Here is a 26341-nt window from a genome sequence, read left to right on the forward strand (position 1 = left end):
CTTCCCCATTCAAGTTTTATGATCTTTCAGCATTTGACAGGTTAAATGGCTGCCTGATAAATCCCAGCAAAAGAACATTTTGATCTTCTGCCAGAGTGAAGGTGAAGATATTAAAAATCTTAACCAAATACATTTTTACTGCAAGCGCTACTGCTGGCATAAATTAAATGTGACATATTGAGCAGTGTCTTGTCAATTAATGATTACTGAGTCCTTAAAACTAAGCCATTTTGATAAATTAAGTCCTAAGCCATGCTAAATATTTTAATATTTAAAAATAAGAGAAAACATGCATGTTTAAATTAAGCATGAAAATTAAAGGCATGAAAATATGAAAAAAAGTAATTCATCTTGCTGTATATAATTTTTATTTTTTATTTTAAGCTAATGCAAAATTATATTGCACAAATTTATTTGGTCTCTTTTACTTATCAGGAGGAGACATTTCTCTATAACTAACAGGCAGGCATGCAGCTCAAATTCTTTTTTATCCATTATTTATGAAACTATCTAGCAATGTATTTCAAAACTTCAAAATAACTGAAATTAAAGACAGAGACGCAATAAAACAGAACTAATTGATAGTAAATGAGGACAATGTCAGCATCTGAGACAGTGAGGTGTGGTATCATGTTACATATCCTCCCCTAATCAAAACAAGCTTAATTCACATCTATCATCATATCCTGTCTTTGCATTAGACAGCCTGCAAAGCTCAAGTGCAGCCACAAACATATCAGCAAAGTACCAGGGAAAGAGGGGGTGAGATACTTAAAAAATAAATAAATAAATAAATAAAATCCACATACAGGTAGATGTTATGTTTTAACACCAGTTATGCACAGGATTCAAAAGAAACCAAACATGAGAACAAAAAATAAAGAAAATCAGGTATCACAAACACAGTCTGCAAATTAGTAAGATTAACATCACATTATGGAGGGGTTTCTCTAAGCAAACTTATAGTTTTAATAGGTTGGCTTATTACAAATCTCTATAGAACAGAACTTAAAAAGCAAGGAAATGGCTTCTGTGCATTTCTTACCAGAGCTGTGACATCCTTTGTAAACTGTAGCTAGCAGAAAATAGGAAAACATAGTAGAAGCTGCTTACTGATATAAAGACAGAATCATGTTGTCATATTGATGCTGGAAACAGCAAGCTAAAAATACATCTATACTGATTTCTCTGGAAGGTACCAAGAGAAGTAAAGGGCAGTGGAGCATAAAGAATAACTTCAGTATCCTTCTGAGCATCTTTTTCTCGGGCTTTTATCTGGTTCTTATTTGGGCTGTCTACCATTTCTGAAAGCAAAATACATCTGGTGACAGGCTTTCCTAATGGTTATTTTCCTCACTCTGCACTGCTGTCTGATGATGTGCCCCAAAGCTTCCCTTCCACAAGAGCAACATTGATGTCTCTCATTTCCCCTGAGCTTCTTCCATCTCTGCTTCCAGATGACGAACCGAATGCTCTATTATGCATTTAAAATAGTACAACCTCCTCCTTCCCCTGTAAATCAGAGCACAGCCACAAGCTGTCAGCTGAATGGAACCGTCTTTACACTATGATTTGGAGAGAAAGGATGACTGTTCGATTAAATATGTTTCACTCAAAAATTAAGATCTTTTCCTGTACCTTTTGTCCTGTGTTACTGGCTCAAGAAAATGATGACTGAATGGACATAAAAATATTACTTCCAGAGGAATTCTTTAAAACTTATACTGAATACTGTAAAACATAAGCCAGAATGCGGTGGAAAAGCTGAATGAGTAGATAAAAGAAAACATGCATGCCATAATATTTTTACGGCACGAATACAGTCAGTCAAAATATACATGTTGGGTTACATGCCACTGACATAACAAGACTATCTTTTTGATGCTGATTATATTCACACCAAGACTTTTCCACAGCAGGAAGATTGTGTCTGGATGAGTGAACACTCTGGTACAGCATTTCCCACAGTGTGTTTGTGCAGTTTTATTAAGCATCGCCCAAAAGGGAGGAGGAAGAGAGCATTCTCTATGCTCAATGATGTAGCGAAGAGCTGATTGGCAGGCTTCCTGACTTCTCAAAACCTCTACTACATTCACGTAGGTTGTAAGATTTAAAGGGAAATGACAAGCTTATTCGGCCATAGAACCCATTTTTTTCGAAGGGGTTTTAATACAACTAGAAATTTCTGCTGGGAAGTACTGTTTTAGAACTAATAATTTAGAGATACCTCTTTTATTCAAATTTGGGGATAATAAAAGTATATGTATGACAGGAACTATGAAAAACTTGAAAAAAATATCTGACATACTTCAAGCATCTCTAAGATCCCTATGTAACAGCTCTAAATACTAAATGGCCCATATTCATGGGGCCCCACTTCTGAGTAAAGTTATGCTCAATGGGTGCTCACATACATACATACACATGGACCATGCATTAACAGCAGACTAAACAGAATATCCTACGCAGACAGTACTGTTGTCTAACGTAAGCAGATATACTTGAGATGAATAAAACATGAATTCATTCAAGAGCATTACTGAATTTCCTTACATGTTCTCAGAGTTCATGAACACTAAAAAAGCTTGCTTATCTAATTATTTAAAAATTCCTCATTCTCAGGGCACCTGGGTGGTGTAGTCGGTTGGGAGACCGACTCTTGGTTTCGTCTGGAGTTGTGAGATCGAGCCCTGAGCTGGGCTCTGCACTCAGCGCAGAGTCTGCTTGAGAATCTCTCTCTCCCTCTGTACCTCCCCCCTGCTCTTGCTCACTCTCTCTCTCTAAAAATAAATAAAATCTTGGGGCGCCTGGGTGGCTCAGTCGTTAAAGCGTCTGCCTTCGGCTCAGGTCATGATCCCAGGGTCCTGGGATCAAGCCCCGCATCGGGCTCCCCACTCAGTGGGAAGCCTGCCTCTCCCTCTCCCACTCCCCCTGCTTGTGTTCCCTCTCTCGCTGTGTCTCTCTCCGTCAAATAAATAAATAAAATCTTAAAAAAAAATAAATAAATAAAATCTTTAAAAAAAAATAAGTCTGACTCTTGATTTCGGCTCAGGTCATCATCTCAGAATGGTGAGATGGAGTCCCGGGTGGGGCTCCACTGGGTGTGGAGCCTGCTTAAGATTCACGCTCTCCCTCTGCCCCCCTGCCCCCCCACTCACATACTTTCTTTCTAAAAAACAAAAAAAAGAATTCTGCATTTGCAATTAAAATTGTAAAGAGCAAATTAAATAAAATTTAATATTAACAGTCTGGATCTTGATTGTATGTATAGTATCTAACAGTAATTTAATCCTAAAATAATCTTCCAGTTTAGTTTTAGTAGAGTTGCATCAAAATCACTATTACCATGCCTATTACTATTATAATACTATTATTATTACATAATTATTGTCTAATAAAGGGTAAAAACAAAAAACCCCACAAAAAAGACCGTGCAGAATAACTAAGTTGGTGAGATTGAAATTCCTCCCTACCATTTCACCTTTAACAGGATGACCCATTAATTTAATACCATTACTTATGATAAAATAAAAAATAATTACATGTCTGTCGGTATAATAAAATACATGCCAAACATGACACAGAGGGGTGTGGGAAAAGGGGATGGTATGCCTACTTTATAGCTTTCTGAATTATTTGTAACTTTTCTATCAAGCATGTAACTGTTCTTATAATTATTTAAAAATTGATTTTGAAAAAGAACAAAGTAAATGCAAACTCACAAAACATGAAAGAACCCTCCAGAATTCCTACTCTTGCTTCCCTACTCTAGGCAGGATCACCTTCATGCACACTCGACAAATGGCGACCTAATTTTAAATACAATATTATACTGATTATGGAACATATTAAATAATTATTTTGAAAGTAATTCTAATAAATCTAAAGAAAAACTTTGATCAAATTACATTTTCCAATTTATGTAACATATTCACAGAGTGGCAGAACACTGGACTCAAGAGTCCAGAGATGAGTTAGAACAACAGCTCTGACACTAACAGGGTGACTGGGCTAAGGCACTTAACTCCTCGTCTGCACCCGACGGCAGTAAAGGACTGTGGTCTGGTTGAAAGTACAGGCTTTACTCTCAGACCCGCCTCGGGTCAAGTCCAGGTGCCACTGCCTTCTTCCCTGTCATCCTAGAAAAGCTGTTTAGCCTTGCTGTGTTTGACACAGAACAGCACAAAGGAGGTGCAGAGTGCCCCGGCCAAACACTAGACACACCCAACAATCTCTACAGCTCTCAGAATTCATCAACTGAAAATTCAACTTTGAGTCTATTGAGCCAGTTGCTTAACAAAATACCGTGATGCATCCACTGAAAAGAACGGCCACATCTTCTTCTATCGTGAGCCCATTCGAGGAAGGGTTTTCTTTAGTCAGCATCACTCTTTGGGTGACTTGATGGGTGGTGGCTATTTTTTTTAAAGATTTTATTTACTTATTTCAGACAGAGAGCGAGAGAGAGAGCATGAGGGAGCGGGGGAGAGGGGCAAAGGGAGAAGCAGACTCCCCGCTGAGCAGGGAGCCTGACATGGGACTCGATCCCAGGACCCTGAGATCATGAGCTGAGCCGAAGGCAGACGCTTAACCCCCTGAGCCACCCAGGTGCCCCAAGATGGTGGCTATTTCATTCATGCACAGCCAACATTTGAAAGGGTGAGGAAACCATTCTGTTTCTTTGAAAATGGAACAGAAAGTGTTTTTTATTTTGTAATAATACCTTAAAAACATGAAACTGTCTAAGATATCAGAGCCTAAAATATTGTTATAAAATACTGTCAAAAATGACTAAAAATGAATGTAACACTACTCACATTGTTAATCTAGAAAATATATGTTGGTTTAGCAAATGAAGCTGCCAAGTACAGGAGCACTATTACCAGCACTAGTTTAGTACCATAATGAATTATTCTTAATTTTACTTCATGTTTTTCAATATTTTATCACTATCATCTGTAATTAGAAATTTATTATTATATACTTATCCTTACATGAGTCAAACTTTAAACCAAATTAAATTCTCCATGTCACCTCTCAAGGACAAGCTGAGCACCTCTAGAACAGTTTGGTGCATACATCACTCAGGAAAAGAAAAGTCCATGGACACATGGTCTCGCCATTGCCCAGACTAAACACATACAAACTACGAGAAGCCTCCACTTGGGTAAATAATTTTTACAATGGCTGTAAAAATGTTCATGTTTACTTTTTCTTTACAATGAATATTCAACCTCACAGTCTATGTCTTTAAAAGCATATACTATGGGTAACAGACCAACATAAATACTTAAGGCCCTTACAGAACATTTTAACCCTAGAATCTGTTAGAGCGAAGAATTTCTGCATATGGTTTTGGAATTCCCACATTCTCTTTGTGTTTTATAATAGCTTTAAAAAATGACACTCACAGATGTCCCAGCTAAAAACATTGATGCAGAAAAGAAGTTGCCAGGTCCTAATGTCCTTTAGGAACAATGCATAGTAGGCATTAATTATATACACTCCTTTGATTGTCTCATGAATTATAGTGCATTCAAATATGAATGAAGGCTGGGTTTAAAAGCGAGGTTTTCTTTTATCATTAAGGGCATATGCTTGTAATCTCTTAAGTTTAAAGTAATTCAAACAACATGTTTGAAAAGCAAATTTTGTTACAATTTTACTAGAATCCTTTACCAATGAACTCTGAAGATCTGTGTGCTCATGCCACTCGAGTGAGCCGATTTTTTCCTGTGTTTGCAACACTTTGTATTTTGCCTTTGTTTTAAATATATGTATCTTAACTAAACTATAACATGACAGACGAATTAACCTTCTTTCCCACTGATCATGAAATGAGACAATGATTGTTTCCAGGGCCGCTGCTCTTCATCAACCACACAGCGGGCAGTGATGGCAACCGCTCAATTACCAGGGCAGGTACTCTACAACTAGCTCTCTATGCCTAGGAAAACTACCCCGGAGAGTTGCACCTTCCTTGTTGAGACGCCCCAATGCCAAAACAACTGTGTACTTAAGAAGGGTAATCTGTTAGCACTAAAAAGCCATTCCTAAATAAAATCCACATGCTTTGAAAACACAAGGTGGATCTCCATGGATTTCAGTTAATTATACTTTACATGAATACACTGAATCATGAGGATCAGCTTTAGTGATATTTCTGTGAAAAAAATGTTTACAGAAGATTACTTAGGACTTATGTTGAATTAAATTCAAACTAATGCCTTACAAATGAAAAACATGACTACCATTTCCATTCCAACCACAAAGATTCCATGAGTTTCCTGTTGTACTCGAATTAAAAAACAAAACACAACAATTATTTGCTAAAAAGAATTTAAAAAAATACAACTTTCAGTGGCTACTGCCATTTCTTAGATCGAGTGGTCAGCTTTCATGTGTTACTTGAAAAGTTTTGCTCATGCTGTCTTATTCTACTAAACTACAATGTCAACTGAGGAAAAGTATTATTTTCTTGAATGAAATTTATATATGTTACCTTCTTTTTACTTTCAGCAATGTTTAAGCTCAACAAAGGAATAAAGGATTCTATTCATTTTCTTTCTAAAAATGAGGGAAAATTTTAAGCTAAATGCTAAAGTCTTCAATATAGTTTCATCTCCTCTTGAAGACCCTGACATATTTCTCCCTTAAGGTATAGACTCCATTCACTGTGAACCTTACTTCTAATAGAATGAATTGATACTGTTCCAAAACTGCTTGGTGGGTTAATTTACAGTCATACATATTGAAAAATTAAGAAATGGCTTTCATAAAATTTCTGTTCTCATAAGAAAAAAAAAGATTCTAATTCCTGGGGATATACACTTGTACCCTGAGCTTTGGCTTCTGGCCAAAGGACTACCTAGGATGCAACATCGGGGCAAACTCTTTAGGAATCTCATTCTAAATGGCAACAACAGAAGTTCACTGTCAAATCCATAAAATACTCTTATGTCACTTAACTGTGAAAACTGACAAATAGTTTTTTTGTTTGTTTATTTGTCTTTTGGTAAAATGTCAAGAATCCCAGGCTCTGCTAAATGAACCAGTGGGGGCTTTTTGCCCCCAGAATCTTATATGCAGTCCCCCTCCATCTTTAAAGGATCTTTATTAACATTCGAGACTACAGAACAATGCATATTTGAGTAAATAAATCTTACCACTTGGAGAATGTCTTCATCTTTTGGCATAACACTAAGTTCCAATGTTGTATCACTGAAATTGAATATAAAAATTCTTTTAGCGGAGGTGAAAGTGTATCAAAAAGACATAAAAGAAAGATAGTTAGCTCAGAAATGTTTTTTAAATTTGTTTATGAGTTTAATTTTTGTTTTTTTTTAATCTTTACTTTTCAAGCCCAAATCATTAAGAAGTCACTTTTATATATAAAGCTAATTATGAATGAAAGAAGGCATCCTGACATATGTTTGAGCTATTCATAATCAGGCAAGTCTTCTTTATAATATATTTCTAATTTAGGAACATGAAGTATATTACTTGTATTATACTCCTGGAACAAACTCTTCAGTATATATTTATTTATTATTTTAATTCAGGTCACAGAAAAAATTATAAATTTTTACCACATATTTTCACTATTTATCAAGTTAAAAATACATTCACATGAAAATAACCGAAGAACGCTCAAATTTAACATTTTAAGTAATATTAAACATCTAAGTTTTGAAATATTCCCTCTTGGCCTCAGAAGTGAAGGAAATCGGAGTTCACCAGCACAACTATCAAAATGACTCATTTTTATAAACTATATAGCATCTCAACTATTTGCTTTCTTCTCTGATTTAATTTTAGAGCCTTTACAGAAATAGCTCAAAGTCTCACTTTATTTTGGTACTATAAATGTCCTGTTAAAAATGATAGAGAAGTTTCTCTAAGTTTAAAAAAGTACAAAGGGATAAATTATGCTGAGTCTTGTGATCTGGAGTTACATTTAGAAAAGGCAAGGATAGTGGACTATCCCCATCAAGTGATTCAGTATCTAACCTAACAATATCAGATTTCTTCTTCCCCCAATACAATCAAGAGATTAAGAAACAAACAACAAAAAAAGAAAACAAAACCTAATAATTTTACTGGTGTCACTTTTTGTTAGATTTGAACCTTATTATCAGGTTCATAAATGCTCAGAATAGTAAACCGTAAGAACCACAGGTTCAAATAAATTTTATTAATAAAATATGTAGGTACTTGTATTTCAATATTTAGAGTTGGTAGAAAATACATACTGATGTTTAGATAAATTCTTCTGCAAGGATACATTTTTACATTAATACACTGCAGAATCTCAATGGCTTTGTGCTGCATTATCCATTTGCTACCAACTGCAGACAAAAGGAACACAATTTTTTAAAAGAAAATAAGATGATGAAAAAACAGTATTTCTCTATTTTTCAAATTGCTTTATCAGCTGAAAAATCAAGACTGTCATTCCCAAGTGTTATTACTCCAAGAGATAAACTGCACCAGTAACAAAAAAATTAATGTGGATTTTGAGGAAAACAAAGATTAAGTTATGGTTACTTGGGAAAATACTGTTTTTCAAGAAGAGATGTTAACAAATACACTAAAAAATCCTTAAATTACAGGTTGATAAACATATCGGTGTATCTATGATGATCTAAATTATTTTAAGGGAATAAAAATTTAGGTGATCTCCCCACTGCCTCTGGAGTGGCTCTGAATTCTTCACCAGTCCCCTGTTCTCTCCAATACTTAAGATCAAATAGGGATCACTGTCAGGAACACCTAGAATCCAACATTAGAGGCAAGATTTAAGATTTGCTTTCTCTAAGAATTTCATTATATAATAAAACAGTAAGAAGAATACTCAGCAATAAATCACAATCACATCATCTAATTGTAAAAATGACAATGCATTAGGGCATTAGTGTAAGTAACTTAGATTATAGCATGAACTGCTTTAGACATAGTTACAGGAACTTGATAAAAGTCTTCAGAAAATAATGAACTTCAGTTTAATTACAAAGGGATGATCTGGACAATGGGACTCCAGTCATTGCCTGCTCTTGGCAGGACTTCAATATGGTAACCACTTTGGCTTTCAATTTCTTTATTTATAATTAAGAAAAATTTTCTAGGTGTGTGGTAGACAGAAAGACAGTAGGACTAAGTTATCTTTAAGGTCTCACAGTTACTCTGTACATATTTATTTGCCTTGAGAACTCAAAATGCATCACTCTGTAGAACATAGGCAGACAGATGAATTCAAAGAGAATTTTTTGCTGTCTTTGTTAAAACAAATGAATAAATTTGAGCCAAGAGTATTATTCAATAAGGTATTTAAAGATATCTGAGTAAGAGGTTTTAAAATAAATTATATATGCATTTATTTATATTTTTATTATAAACAAATTATAAATTTCATTGTCATTTCAAACTAAAGTGAGGAACTTACAGTAAATCTAAAATGTGTTGCTTTTAGATTCTAAAGGACTTTAATCACAAATCTGATAGATTTGCCGAAGCAAAGCACCAAGTAAGCTATAATCAGGTAGTACATCCTTGGCAATTCTCAAATTATTACCCACTTGAAGGGAAAGTCCCACAGCTCCCCATCCCATTACAGAATATAGACAATACTATATTGAATCTACTTGCTCCACTGATTTATAAATACCCATCTTTGGCCAAAATTAATCATATTTTGAGAATCTTACCTGTTCTGAATTAAAGCAATTACTTGGGAATAGGTCTTTCCAATAACACTTTCTCCATTGACTTTTATAATTCGATCACCTTCAAAGAAGAGTGAAAAAAAACACATGAGGAATTCCTTAAAAGGTTATTTCTGATGACTTTTGAAATATTTCTTGAGTAATGTATTTATTTTTTATATATTCTTGCTTGCTGTTTTTCAATGTATCTTTCACAAATATGAATCTAAATTCTAATATATACACCTTCTGATGAAATATAGCTATGTCTTAAGAGCCCTGGACAATGATGAATTTAGAAACTCCAAAAGGTATAGTCACCAAGTGACCATAGCTATACTATTTATGCCCCTATCATTTGTTTTCTGAGTTGCAGAACTCCTGGTTATTCCTCTGTCTACCCTGTCATTTCTGATAGAAAAGCATCATTCAACAGGCTTAAATAGTTGATTGTTTTTATTAAACCTTGGTGTCTTCTACTGTTAGTCCGGCTGATTTCCCAACCTATTTAGTTTATTCATTAGTGCTATATTACAGAACTGAAATATGGGCATGCACACGGTTTTGACTTTATGCATATTAACTTGTTCTTCATTTTAATAAAGAAAAGGGCATTTGGATTACCAATAAGAACTCAGGGCAGAAAGGAAAAGACTGAGAAAGAAAAGATAATGAAAAATTGGAAAGTAGAAAAATAAAAAGTATTTTCGGTGTGCTTATCACAGCATCTCTACATCTTCCTGCCCTTGTGAGGCTTAGAATATGAAAAGTGATACAAGCTAGGTAATGGAATCCCATATGGACACCAATATACACATTATGTAATGTTAATGAGATTGGAATTAGGCTTACGTTAACCATGACAAAAGAGATAATAAATAGCACATCCTCGTAAATCTTAGCAATGACATCCGCTGCTTTCAATATTTATCACTGAAAACACTACATTTTATTCAAAAGGCAGTAAAACATAGTTTTTCACTAATTCCCATTTTAAATTATTTCATGTTCAAATACAAAAGAGTAACTATTTTAGTGTGTGCATTAAATAAACTAAATCTCTACTTAGATTTTATTAAAATCACATATCACAAAATATTTTAGAATAGCTACCAGACCACATCCAGGGATACCTACAGATGAAGCAGAGCTTGCCTTGTGTTGTTAGAGACTTAAGTTACCCTTCACAGTGCAAATTAATTAATTCACCTCTGGCAGATAAGGCACTTCGAGAACTTGGAGATCCAAGATTATTTTAATTATGTCAATAAATATCTTCATCATTTTGCTATTTGGTAATCCTTGTCAAAATTAAATGTATGTAAAATAGGTGCTTTTAAAAGGGCCTCCAAGAGTCCACTCTCTAAGTGGTAACCAAAAGTGCTCCTAATTTATAATTTATTTTAAGTTATTTCTGTCCAAACCCATCCATTTGGGTATCAAGAAACATACAGCTAACTAGGTCTCAAAAATAGTAAAAACTGATGTGAAGACACAGGAAAAAAACATACAGAAGGAGATAAAGAATAAGGAAAATGAAATATGAAAGAAGGAAGAAATGAAGTAAAAAAGAAATTCAAAGGTATTGTTTAAAGAAGAATATCAGCACCTGTGCATAATCCAGCTTCAAAAGCAGGTCCTCCTTCTTTAACCTGTTTAACAAATATGGTATCCATTGGTTCCAAGCGATTTCTTTGTTTTCCTATGGGAGAGAAAAAGCCCAAGGCATGATTTTACTTCACACTATTTCATTAAAATACCAAAATATAAAATGATATTTTAGACAATTAAGCAAAGATTTTTAATGAACTGCTAAACACATATCCTGAATTTGTATGGTAAAATCATAATTTAGGAGTTTTCATAAATTCAAACATTTTGTTTCTTATGTAACACAACCACCACCACAACAGTAATGGTGTCCATTTGGTGGGAACATTCTGTATGTAAATTACTACACTAAAGACTATACAAACCCTGAGAGCTAATTTCATAGCACATATGTGTTACTACCACTATTGAATGAAAGGGGAAACTGAGGCTAGGAGAGATTAAATCCTTCAAGGTCACATAGCTAGATTACACAGGCAGTATTCACTCTATTGCTTTTTAACACTGCATTGTGCTAAGCCCTAAGTTTTAATTATGACTAAGACACAGTCCTTTTCCTTCGGGGACTCTAGTGGGAGAGAGACATACAAACAAAAAATGGCACTACAGTATAAAAAACAATCACAGGCAAATACGACATACAGTCATAGCCATGACGAGCGCATATCAACTCTGTAAGCCAGTATTTCACAAATTGCTATCCATGGATCACCTGCATTAACACTGAATGCACTTGCTAAAAATCAATGTTTCAGGGTTCAATCAGAAATCTGCTTTGTCAACAAGTCTCCCAGGTGGTTCTTATACACACTGACATTTGAGAACAACTAACAGTTTCAATAAAACAGAAGTCAAGGAAGGATTCCCAGATGAGAGGGCATTTAAGCTAAGTGATAAGCACCAAGATGAGGACTGTGGTGGGAGGAAGGGCAAAGAGGTAGACAGTGGTTCTCAAAGTGTGGTCCCCAGACCAGCAGCATTGATAGAACTAGGGAATGTGTTAGAAATGCTAATGCAGGGACTCCATTCAAGCTCTACTGAATCAGAAACTGTGGTGACTGTGATGTGCACTCATGTTTGGGAACCACTGAAGTAGGAGACACAGCCCTAACTCTTAAAGAACATGACTGAGAAAATAAAGCAGATATATGCAGGGAATAATATAATAATACTCATTAAATTGCAATGCTGGGCAGAAACATGGTATATCACAAAGGTGGCTCAAAAGAAATTTCTTAAAAAAGGAATATACATCAGTAGCTCCTTTTATATACTTAACTATTTACTCTGAAAGAAGTCCTCTAAAGTAGTGAATGGCTAACTCAAGTCCTCTAAAGCAGTGAATGGCTAACTCGATCACTTATAATGCAACAGGATATAGTGAAATTTGCTTGTTTTTAAGTTTTTGTTGTGTGTGTTGTTGTTGTTGTTGTTTTAACTAGGCTCCACACCCAACGTGGAGCCCAACACAGGGCTTGAACTCATAACCCTGAGATCAAGACCTCAGCTGAGATCAAGAGTAGGACGCTTAACTGACTGAGCCACCCAGGCACCCTAAATTGCTTGTTTTTAGAAGCCAGTAGATATGGATCCAAATCCTTGCTTTGCCACCTGATAGCCCAGTTGCAATTAAGCAAATATTTTTACTTTACTATTACTTTTTCTTCTATATTAAGAGATAATTATTCTATATTTTTACATTCTTAAAGAGTTTCCATGAAGACTAAATGAGATAACATGTGAAAGTACTCAGCATAGCACATGACTGGTTACTCCAGTTGTAATTCCTCAGTAAATGTACATTTCCACTCTTCATAGTGCTTAAATGAAAACTAGTGCCATATTTTATGTCTTTAGGAATTAAAATCTTGAAAGCTAATAAAAACACACTTGCAAAGTATCTATTATCTAATTTAAAAAACTATAAATATGCATCAGATATCTTCCCAAAGAAACTTTATAGAGCCTTCTATATTCGGATGACATGAAAATATTATAAATCCTTTTGTCTTTTCAGATTAGTTATGACAGACAGCCATGATTGCTTTCTCCATGAAGCTTTGGAGGAAAAAGAGAACTGATATTAGTTAAATCCCTACTGTAAACAAGAATGTCCTAATTCTTAAGAGATGTTTGTTAAAGTAATTAGAGACTAACTGTTATGATTATATTACTGTATTATATTATTATATTTCTATAATTGTAATTATATCCGCAACTTAAGTTTCAAATGGTTTGAGGGAAATAAATAAACCTAGATACCCACATCCCTGGATACACACACATGTGGATAGAAAGATAAAGCAAATACAGCAACATGTTAATTGTTGAACCAAGATGGACAAGGACTTTGCCCTACTTCGAAAATTATGATGAAAAGCTGGGAGAAACTTCTTGTATGTGCCAGGCTTTATTTTTCTTCATAGGATGTATCACTCACTACTTAAAATTGCATTTTTATTTGCTTGCATTTTGGTTGTTTGTCCCTCCCACTAAAATGAAGAGCAGGGATTTTTGTCATATTCTCTGATATCCATAGTACCTAGAATGATGCCTAGTACAGAACAGGCATTCAATAAATATTCAATGAATGAATAAATTTGTTATTTAGTTTAATTCTCATAACAAGCCTTCAAGATGGGCATTAGGATCCTAAGATTAACATTGTAAGTAGGAGGAAACAGACTAAGTAACTTATGAAGAGGTGGAGTAGGGATTTGAACCCAGGTCTGAATCCAAACATGGTGTTCCCAGTAACTTCAAAAATAATTTAACTACTTATTCATTTGTCAAGCTTTATTAAATAGAAGTAGACAGTCACTTATAATTACTATGAATAGAAAAAAAGTTTCTTTTCAATATTAGTCGCTTAAAATGCAATTACTTTTGGTAATCAGGCTAGGTCTCTCTGTAGCCAACTCACCATTTACAAGAGTTGGCATTTAAAGAAAATCGTCTATTTTTTCTAAGCTAGAGATTTGAAGGTTTAATAAGTTTCATTGAATCAAGTCATTGCTTTCATGGATTTATATAATAATAGATTTATATAATAAAAGAGAAGAAACACTTTCCTCATTAATGTCTTCTAGTCTACTATGTCCGAAAGGTGATTATAGCGTACCTATATTTAAAAATATTAAATGTAAATGACATTAATGAATTCTATAAAAAAGTTAAAAGTTGGCTGGGTGGCAATGCAGTAAATTCTGAAAATTTCACTTATACAGAACAGACATAGTCCAAAATAATTTTGTTTTAATTTCTATAAAAGAAATATTAATTCTGCAGTGATTGCCATTATAAAATCAGAGACAATCTGCCATTGACAAATCTTTCAATACACTATGCCTGAAAACATATGAAGGTGGAACAGATTAAAATAGGGGCCAATCTTACAGCAAGAACTATCACATCTGCTGAGAATTATACTTTTGATTCTTGTTGTCACTTTCCTTTATGAACTTTCTCTAAAATCTGACTTGCTATTCCTGCTTAGATATTATCCAGTTCCTTCTGGACAACAGAAAATTGATACCCCTTAATTATAGGCAGGTTTCACCAAAAAATATACTGCTTTTTAATTTTCATATTCCTTGACCCTAAATCTTGAGTTAAACACTCGGCTCATTAATTTTAAGGAGTGTCTTCTCTTAAGGAGAACCCTCTTACACTACTGGTTGGAATGCACACTGGGGCAGCCACTCTGGAAAACAGTATGGAGGTTCCTCAAAAAGTTAAAAATAGAGCTACCATAGGACCCAGCAATTGCACTACTAGGTACTATCCAAAAGATACAAACATAGTGATTTGAAAGGGCACATGCACTCCAAGATTTATAGCAGCAATGTCCACAAGAGCTAAAATATGGAAAGAGCTCAGATGTCCACTGACAGATGAATGGATAAAGAAGATGTAGTGTATATATACAATGGAATATTACTCAACCATCAAAAGAATGAAATTTTGCCATTTGCAATGATGTGGATAGAACTAGAGGGTATTATGCTAAGAGAAAAATAAGTCAGTCAGAGAGAGACAAATATCATATGATTCACTCATATGTGGAATTTAAGAAACAGAACAGATGAACATAGGGGAAGGGAAGGAAAAATAAAATGAGATGAAAACAGAGAGGGAGACAAACCATAAGAGACTCTTACCTATAGGAAACAAACAGGGTTGTTGGAGGGGAGGTGTGTTGTTGGAGGGGAGGTGGGTGGGGAGATGGGGTAACTGGGTGATGGGCATTAAGGAGGGCACATGATGTAATGAGCACTGAGTGCTATATGCAACTGATGAATCACTAAATTCTACCTCTGAAACTAGTAATACACTGTATGTGAACTAAACTGAATTTAAATAAAAAATTTTAAAAAAAGAGCGTCTTCTCTTTATAAGTCAGAGAAAGACAAATACCACATGGTTTCATTTATATGTGGAATCTAAATAACAACAAACAGAAAACATAAATTCAGAGATAAACTGGTTGTTGCCACAGGGGAGGGAGGTTGGGGGATGGGTGAAATAGGTGAAGAGGATTAAGAGTCAGAAACTTCCAGTTATAAAATAAGTAAGTCATGGGGATGAAAAATACAGCATAGAGAATACAGTCAATAATATTGTAATAACTTTGTGTGGTGACAGATGGTGACCACACTTATCATGGCAAGCATTTCGTAATGTATGTAAATGTCAAATCACTATGTTGTACACCTGAAACTAATATAATATTCTGTTAGCTATACTTCAATTAAAAATTTTTTAAAAACTTTTAAAGAAAGGATAATTTTAAAAAGTGTCTTCTTTTCAATATATTCTACTGGAATTGGAAGTCAAAAATATCAAATTTAAAATGTGTGTTATTCCATTTCCTGGGTCTTTAATTTTTTAAGTCAGTAATTTCTGGATATTCAAAACTAAAAGTCTGATCCTGAACTGTGGTAATTCACAGGGAAAAACGATTCCTTACTTTCCTGTATTATCGTCTAGCAGGGCCAGATAGCTTCCCTGGCAATTCTTAGTTAAAAGCCTCTTTTAATTCTACATCCATGTTTTATAATTTCTCATTTTTTTGAGAACACATAGGACATGCTTCAAAGAACACATAGGACGTGCTTCAAAGAACTGTTAACACCTTATTCAAGTGTCATTTCCTTGACCCTGTCAAAAGAAAAGGAAAATGTGTCTTTTTTAGCACATACAGATAAATCTTTCTATATTTGAGAAAAGGAAGTAAAGACAACAATCTGAATACTCTAAATGGCTAAATGACAACAGCTCAAATGACCAGGTACAGAACACGTTCCATTTTATGTTACTTAACATACAATTAGTAAAGACTTAAACAAGAGGACAGAGACAGCATATATGAATTTACTTGAAGTTGAATATTACTTTGAAATCAGAAAAAAAAAGCACACTTTTACATTCTAGTAAATATAATCAGTTGGGAGAAAAATAATGCATAAAAGACAAATAAACAAATAATGTGTAGGTAGTAGTTGCCATCCAAATACTGGATGAATATCCAGGTCGATGTGACTTCTATTCTCCATATCCAGGATTATGCTAACAACTTGGGCCTTTTAAACAGATTACATGGTTTAAAATCCTAGCTCTGCCATTTATTTTCCAAGGAAGGTTATCAAATGTTGCAAAAATTAGTTGTCTCTCAGAAATTCAATTTAATTGGGCATCCTGTATTTTATCTGGCAACCTTACCTCCAAGTGATTTTAAACAAATGATTCACTTGTGTTCCAGTTAACTCCCCTGAACAATGAGGATGATGGTAGTATATTCCCACCTGGAAAGGTTGTTATGAGGATTAAGAGAGATAATCCATTAAAATGCTTATATAATGTGTAATACAAGTAGGTATTTAATAAACGTTATTACTGTGCTCATCTGATAATAAACTTTTAGGAGGTTTACATATGGATCAGGGATAAATGAGGCCGGGGTGCTTGTCACTCTGCAAATGCATAATTAAATACTGGTTGAAGGAGTATCTCTACAAATGTAACTGTCATAATATGAGGAAACTGAGGAATATAAACCAAGACTAAAGAACTCTAAAGAAAAGAAGGTAGACAAAAGTAAGAAACGGTACTAAAAAATTTCCAGTAACTCTGACATGAACTACATAACCTGTTTTCAAAGAAACCGGTGTCAAACCCAGAGGGCCTGTGGGCTTTGTCAGTTAACAAAGATTATTTAAATCTGTAAGACCCTCTTCTATAGAGAATGCTAAAGCCAAAATCATTTGCAACATTTAAATTATTTCAAAATCTAAACTTAGAATAAAAGCAGACTCGAGCAAATGGATTATTTTAAGAAGTGACAATTTTGGGGCACCTGGGTGGCTCAGTCAGTTAAGTGTCTGCCTTTGGCTTGGATCATGATCCCAGGGTCCTAGGATCCAGCCCCGTGCCTTGGCATGGAATCTGCTTGTCCCTCTCCCTTTGCCCCTCCCCCAAACTTGTGCTTGTGCTCTCTCTCTCTCTCTCTCAAATAAATGAAATCTTTAAAAAAAAAGGGGGGGGTGAGGGGATAATTTTGAAGTATGCCACTTATAAAGAGGACCCTGTAATGAATATCCACGGAGAAATAGATAGGTATAAGTCAGAGAATCCTATAGTTCTGGGACAAGAGGAAAATATTTCTTAACAGAGTGAAAAAAATATATACTTTATACAAATAAATACCATCCCATGTTTTAAACAAAAACAAAGCAACAGAAAATAATGGCTGTCACTGAGATTAAGCTTTTTAAATTTTTCTGAGTTCTTGAAGATGCTACTGAACAATTTTTGTAAATGGAACCAGTCTTCTCTTTTATAATGACAGTTAATTTTTTAAAGTATTCTTTTAATTGATTTCTTTGTTGTAAAAAAAAAAAAAAAATCTATATAAGAGAAAGCCATTGAAATTAAACTGTGCTTCATAGGAAAGTTATATAAGGCTTGGAAGAAGGATACTCTCCACAAAGGTAGAAAACTAAAGAGATACATCACATAATGGAGCATTAAAGCTCCAAGCATTAATTATTTAAAGAAAAATCAATTAAATAGCTTATTGAAATGGATGTTTAGTTTTCAGACCAAAAATAAGTGAAACCACAATGTAGATTGAAATAGATATCAAAGTTAAACCTAAATAATGAAAAATGACCTCAACTTCTTTTTGATGGGTAATAGACTGCCACAGGAAAAAAAAAATTAGGGCATGGAGAAGAATTTATTGAGCAAAAGTTAGGAATTATGACTCTTTTAAGGCAGAAAATAAATGGAAAGAAATAAACACCAAACTCAGGCTAGTGATTACCTTTGGGAAAGGAGAATAGGGAAGGAGTGGTATAAAATGGCCCTAACCATACTTATAATCATTTATGTCTCGGGTGGGGTGGGGGGTGGGAGGGATTAGGATTGGGGGGAAAGATGTAAAATATTAACATGATAAAGATAGGTGGCAAGCATTTGGAAGATACATTTTCCTCAATATTTTGTTTGCCTGAAATATTTCATAACTGTTTTTAATTGTTGGAAACAGACTTCTAATCTTTATTTTGGGGGTTTGGTTTGCTGATGGCATACAAAATTATCCTAAGAGCCTAAGAGACACATTGTCTCACAACCAAAAATCCATATATATCATTGTGAAGCAGCATCCAATTTAAGAAGACTGGTATGGCAGATTACTGGGTACTCCATTTCCTTTGATTATGGCAGAAGCACTAATTAAAAAAAATAAATATATGCCAGTTTATTGAATCTAGGTATTCCCAAATTCCTACTAAAGATGCTCTCATTTCCAGAGTGATGGCTAATACTTTAAAATTACATCTCCCAAGCCTCTAATCTATAGCTCCAACAATTATGAGCTTCAAACCCAAAATTCCAATAGCCTCTGGACATTGTAGAATGTCGCCTATTGGATCTCAGTCAAATTCTATCTATTATAAGAAAATGCATATTCTCTACTCAACCTGATCTTCAAGTAATATCAGATGGAACAAAATAAAATTTAAAAAATATGTTAAATATTAAAAAGCAGACCATATTCTAACTTAATCATGATAAGCTTTCTTCCCACACCCAGCTAATTATTTTTGCTTACTTCTTATTACGGAAAATGTCCAGCATACACAAAAATAGACAAAACAGAATAAATCCCCATGAACATACCTTAAATAATTACAAAAATTTTGTCAATCTTGTTTCACTCCTACTTACTTTTTCCCCTAAAGTGTTTTAAAGCAAATCCCACATATCATGTCAATTCATTCATAAATGCTTTAAGATTTCTCTATTTATTTGAGAGAGAGAGTGTGAAGGGGGGAAGGGGCAGAGGAAGAGGGAGAGAGAAACTCAAGAAGACTCCATGCTGGGTATAGAGCCTGATGTGGGACTTGATCTCATGACCCTGAGATCAAATCTGAGCTGAAACCAAGAGTCTGATGCTTAACTGACTGCTTCACCCAAGCACCTCCCCCACTTTTTTTTTTTTTAGATTTATTTATTTATTTGAGAGAGAGGGGGAGTGCAGGAACACTCATAAATACTTTAAATACTTCACTATGCATCACCAACAAACAGGAACTTTACTCTTTCTTAAGGAAAGATAACAAAACCCTCCCATAGTTCTCCATAGTATGTGGTATTCTCCACAGTGTGGATAAGTATAAACTGACAACAAACGCAATCTTGCCTTCTACTTTCATCTTCCTAAATGCCTACTTAACATTAATGAAAAGCAGTATGTCACAACGTAGAAATGATAGCACCAAAAGCTATAAAATAAATTTAGAAAGGTTTCACATGTGAAATCACAACAGAACCCTAAATTACGTTTCCCATCAAGTTAACCATTCCCAATGGAATGCTCTGCCTACGTGTTCAAATTCAGTGAGGTCATACGTGCAGGAGAACGTAGACTACGTGAAAAACTCCAGCATACAGAACAGTGCCTGGCACACAGTAGGTGATCAATAAATATTTACTGCCGACCTATTCAAATGACAGCCCTGGAAAATGTCAATGGTAAAACTGCCCAAAACCAAGTTGGAGATTTGTTTTAGGAACAAAGCTATTGTACTGCAACTGAACTGCAGAGTCTCCCTCAAATAGTAGAAGGGAAATGGGGCTGCTTAATAGTAGTTTGAGGAAAATACCACTAGGTGTCAGACATGAATCAAAATTTTCTGGCAGGATAACCTACTTGGGCCAGAAAGACTCTGCAAGAGTGTTATTCATTCAACAAGTATTTACTGAGCTCGTAAATGTGCCCGGTGCCGATTATCCTGCAATGAACAAAACAGTCCTGGGATCTGCCTTCTGGAGTATTTGAAGTTTATGCAGCATCATTTTTTTCTCTCTCTCTAAAGTTTCAGGAATTTCACAAAGTATGTCTCACGTGTGGATTCACAGCCCTGCCATTCCTGTTGTGCTGGATTTTAACTTCTCTGCAAACCCAGGAAAATTTGTTACAGTGTTCTGACCACAACTATCTTTCCATCTCTGTTGGACCCCTTAATTAATTCAATTCGCTCCTCACTTTCATCAAGACCTTCCATCTCCTTTAGCCCTCCCTATTCTTCAAGCCTATCAGGCTCCCTCCAGAAATCACTTTCTTTCTTACTAAGATTACCCATCACTCAATATTTCAACAAGATCCACCAGCAACCTCAACCTCCTTCCTCCCTCGACCTTTTAAAGCATTCAATTTGCCAATCTCCCGACTATGGAGAATTTCGTCCATATGCCCACTCTGTTGCTCTTGTCCTGCTATTTTAGTTGAATAAAACTACATAACCCCTAACCCACTGATTTATAATTTCCAAGTTCAGCTAAATTCTTGATACTGCTCACTAAAGTCTCTTGCTTTGTTTTAATCCCCATTCCCTCAAAGCAGCTGTTTCAAACTTCGAATGATCTTCTTGACCTCGCTATTCCATCTTGATTTTCACACACTCTTGGGATAGCCTTGTCTCTGATGGCACTGTACCTCCATTGCTGTATCCTCATTTTTTTTATCTTTGCCCATCCTTGCTTCCTTTTGTTCTACCTCAAGTAAGGATTTAGTTACTGGCCTTCTTCAGGACCCTGTTTCCTCACGGTCTCCTCTCATGTGTAAAACTCAGTCAATCTCTGTTCTTCTCTCCACTGGACAGGCATACATGTTCTGAGAGACAGGCAAAAGCTTCCTGAACTTAAAAGAACAGCAAAACTCCCTGTCCTTCCATGTAGCTGTAATTGCTTATTCTCCTTTCCTTCCTTCTTGAAGAATGGTCTATACTCTCCTTTCTTTACTTCTAAATTCAGGGTTTCTCAGACACTGACAAGTATCCCCTCCAGGGCAAAACTTCCCACCCGCCCCATTCCCATCCTCATTCAGTTTCCCTGCTCTAATGTATGTTCCAACCCACCGAGACTTGGTTTCCATTGCCCCTCTCTGCTCACTGTACTGGAACTCTTCTCAGTAACTTAACCAATTTGCTACTTGTCAAATTGGGTCTAACAGTACCCTTTTTAGTCCCCATCCAAATGGAATTTCTATGACAAATGATAAGTTATCCAGTCCCCCCTTAAAAATGATCACTTCTTACCTAGCAGGTCATCAACTCCCCCTGGTTGTTCTCATACCTGCCAAAACTTATTCTCAGACTTCCTTTCTGATTCTTCTTTCTCTGACCTTCTTAGATGTTATCTTCCCTAGGGTCCTATCTTTATTCTATGTTTTCATGCTCTCTGGGCATGGTTTCATTTATGTCTAGGACTTAATTATAGCATATCTAATAATGACTTCCAAATCTATTTTCAACCCCACTTTTCCCTATGGGATCCACATCCAAATTTTTCACTAGGTACTGAACATTCTACAGGCCATCAGAAATACAACTTACCCCAAACTAATCCTGTTTTCCCCAGAGGAAGGAGGTGGGTATGTTTCCCCTCCAGAACCCCACAGTTAACAGCCTCTCCATCTATCTACTCATTCTTGCCAGAGAAGCTAAGCATAACTTCACAAATCATCCTGAGTTGGTGACACAAAATCCATCCCTGAGCCCGACCAGCAATTCTGGGCAAACATAACTTCCAGATATCTCTGAAATCTATTGTAGAACACTGGTTTTCCTTCCTTCTGATGAAATCCGAGTCGTCTGTCAACAGCACAAAGACATCCCACCTGAGACCCCCTTCCCTGGTGCTTAGGTGATGATTCTCTGTGCTGTGGCCCACCATCAATGTACTCGCCTCTGCTGCTGAACATACGTGATTATTCAACACTTTCATCCTCCATCAGGGTGGGGGCTTCCTGAAGCCGGGGCCTTCACCTTACATAGACGTCCGTTAAATGTATACATGCCAGGAACCATTCTGAGCTTTAAGCCAAAATAATAAAGTTCCTGTTCTACATTCCAATTGAGGCAGATGATGTTCAAGAAGAAATAAGTAGTATGAGAGGTGGTGATAAGCGTTAGGGAGAATAATAAGCAGAGTGGGAAGGGGGGAAGAGTGAAAGGCAGGGCTGTAGGACTATTCTCATGACACGGTCAGGCAAGTCCTCTCTAACAGGTGACACGTGAACAACTACCTGAAGAAAGCCAGGTTAAAGGCCCTCCTGCTCCCTTCCCAGCAATGAGATTAGTGACTTGCTTGTGGCAGTGACTCAACAAATATTTGCTACGTGAATGAATTAACAGGAAACATATTTCTAGATTTAATGTACGTAGCATTCCTATACAAATATTTCTATTCTGGAAAATTATGTTAAACTTCGAAAGCAGGGACCATAACTATCACAATTAACTTAATAACTGCATCTATGAATCACATACTTTGAATGTGGACTAGCTGGAGAGCAATCGGGGAAAAAAAAAATGGGACTATCCAGCCAGATGGTGTCTGTGATCAAGGTCTTAAGTCATACAGCAGCTGGGAAAAGAGCTCAAAATCACCTAATTACAGGGTCACCTCTGCAACATTTTCTGTAGAGAAGTTTTTCCAGAGGACAGCCTAGAATATGACTACTCCAATCATGTACTTTCCTTGACTTTTTCACCTTTATAGCCCTATCTCTAATTAGCTCTCTGAGACCCTAAATTTCCTATTTCTTAAAGGTTTTAGAATGCTTCCAGAAACTCTTAAAATTGCATTTATTTTCTTGACTGCCGAAGTAACTTCATGCCTTTCAAAGTCTTAAAACCAACTCCAAAAAATTGGATTTCTGACAGTGCCTACTTAATCCAATCAAATTCCTTTCACTTTAGATAACTGTGAAAATGGTTTCCTGGAACTTTAAAAGTGAAGTTAGATTTTTTTTTTAAAAAGATTTTATTTATTTATTTGAGAGAGAGAATGAGATAGAGAGAGCATGAGAGGGGGGAGGGTCAGAGGGAGAAGCAGACTCCCTGCTGAGCAGGGAGCCTGATGCGGGACTCTATCCCGGGACTCCAGGATCATGACCTGAGCCGAAGGCAGTCGCTTAACCAACTGAGCCACCCAGGCGCCCTAGATTTTTTTAACTCTCATCTAACTTGACCACCTGACCAGTGGACTTTACAAAGAGGTTTCCCAAATTCCTACTGAAGTCCAGGATTACTATATTTTTGTTACTACTGCCCCAGCTTACACACTTAGCAGCTACGTGAAATAAGCTCTCTAAAAACTTTGTGTTAAAAGGGAGGAAGGTGAAAGAAAGGAAGGAAGGCAGGTAGGAGACAATAATTTTCTTCCTCGAAAGCGGAGGCACAGACATGAACATGCTGAGTTGTGCAGCTTTGGGAACAGTCATTTTGGAACCGGGCCAAGTTAAGGTGGTGGTGCCTCCCTTTATTCAAAGCATTGACTCAACAACATTTGAGCTCCTCCCAGGTACTTACTAGGCACTGAAAATTCAACAATTAAACACAATTTCCTTCCTTAATGATCTTTGTTCTTAAAGTAATACATAAAAACACTGTTTTCATAAATGCAATGAATAGTCTGCGTATGGGGGAAAACTTCAGTTTGCATACTCTAATAACGAATTTTTGATAAGGGATATAATCGCGCCTCTTATTTCTGCATTTTCCCATATCAGATCTGTGTTGCTATCATCATCTCCTAGGATCAGGTAGAGGAGGAGGCAGAAAGTCTCTGCTTGTTTATCACGTAGCAGGAACAATCACTCAGATTAACTGTCTCCAAAATATGAGCAGGGATTTTCCGGAAGAGAATGAGTGAAATTAACCATGAAGCATCAAACAATCTACTTATTCCATCTTGTACAAAGTATGCTTCCCAACATTTTGAGAATAACTATCACTTTCTTGCCCTCAGCATCTCTTTGGCAAGCCAAAGTTTCAAGTTCTTTCAATCTTTTCAAAAACTACACATCATAGTTTTAAAATTTACATATATCCTTGCCATCAATGTCCTTTATTTCTGGGGTTCCCCGGTGTTTTGACCGTGTCCTATTTAATCAGAAGAAGATCCAGGAGCCCTCATTTCCCGTTTTCCCACCTATCAAATGGAGAGGAATAAAATAAATATATTGAGGTTAAGTTGTTAATAGCGAAATGCAGAATCACTTATTATCTTTGTGTGTGTGTATATGGGTGTGCATGTGTATATACATGTGTGTATGTATGTGTGTGTATATGTGTATGTATATAAGCTTACACATATTTATATTAGGAAACATTGCCCATAATAGTAAACTGCAAATAACTTGGTAATTTTATTTTATCTATGTTGACAGGATATAAATGTATTTGAATAAGACAAATATGTGGGCAGCAAATCTTCTAATGAAGTATCAATGTACTAACAAATTGAACTAGTACAGGGGAATGCATAATTTATATCTGAACCACAGTGCATATACATGTAAGCCTAGCTGCTAGAAAATTGATCCCAAAATACTATTAATATCAATAATATAATCTATGTCCAGGCTACTGAACATGAGCTCCTTCCATTTTAAGGGTTTCTCCACCCAGCAAGCAGAAGAAAAACCCAAGTCCTATCTAGTTATGAATCTATTAGGAGATTCTCCCACATTAATAATAAGGGTAACTAGAAATAATGCTCCCACCAACCCAAAGGCTACCTGGGTGCTAAGAAAGGTAAGGGGGAAAAGGGAAGGAAACCAATCTCTACTAAGTGGCTATGGACCAAACTTCACATAGATTTGTAGGCTAAACATATAATAGCCTGGTTCTGTATAAAAACAAACACCAATCTATTTGAAAACAACTTTTTCATCCTAGATCTCAAAAAATTCCCAGTAATAATTTTTGAAGGTCAACAAAGGCAAAATAGTCCAATATACAAACAACAACAAACAAACAAACCCAAAACAAAACAAAACAAAACAAAAAACTTACTCTGACCTAGAACCAGCAGGGAAAAAAAAACCCAAAAAAACAGAAAGGAGAAACAGACCCACAAAAGTTCCTGATAGTGGAATTACCAGACGCAGATTATAAAACAACTCTGCATACTATATTTGAAGAAGAAGAAGAGGAAGAAAAAAAAAGCTTAAACATGATAAAGAGAAATCTATAAGAAGCAATCGTGTATAATTTGGTGCATTACCCTAAAGAATTTCTAACAATCAAAATTTAAAACCCAAACCGCTAAGAAGAAAATTATTAGATATGTATTGGAAGAAATTATCTAAATGCAGCTAAGGAAAAATTGAAAAAACAAAAGAGGAAAAAATAGAGAATTTCGGAGACATGGGGGACAGAATAATAACACCTAACATTTGTTTAATTGAATCCCAGAAGAATTGAAGGAAGCACTGAAAGACAGATAATATGTGAGGAAATACTAGCTGTAAATTTTCTAAAATTGATCATAGACACCCATCAACAGACACAAGAAGCCCAATGAACTGCAAGCAAGAAAAATAAAATTCTCACCAATCACATTATTACAAAATGGCCAAACACCAAAGATATGGAGAAAATCTTAACAGCAGATATAAAGTTTGCCTTCAAAAAACCAATAAACCAAAATATGAATTCGTACTAGCAAGAATA

General features: G+C 35.6%; 1 protein-coding gene across 1 annotated transcript in view; it reads right to left on the reverse strand.

The window, feature by feature from the left end:
- The window catches only part of ARHGAP21 (Rho GTPase activating protein 21), a 132768-nt gene that overhangs the window by 37781 nt on the left and 68646 nt on the right, over nucleotides 1-26341 (reverse strand). The window contains 4 exon segments of the mRNA XM_078075252.1: nucleotides 1046-1075; nucleotides 7167-7221; nucleotides 9705-9783; nucleotides 11311-11403. Coding sequence (XP_077931378.1) covers nucleotides 1046-1075; nucleotides 7167-7221; nucleotides 9705-9783; nucleotides 11311-11403 — 257 coding nt within the window.

This window comes from Halichoerus grypus, chromosome 6 (assembly GCF_964656455.1).
Source record: "Halichoerus grypus chromosome 6, mHalGry1.hap1.1, whole genome shotgun sequence".
Classification (NCBI taxonomy): Eukaryota; Metazoa; Chordata; class Mammalia; order Carnivora; family Phocidae; genus Halichoerus; species Halichoerus grypus.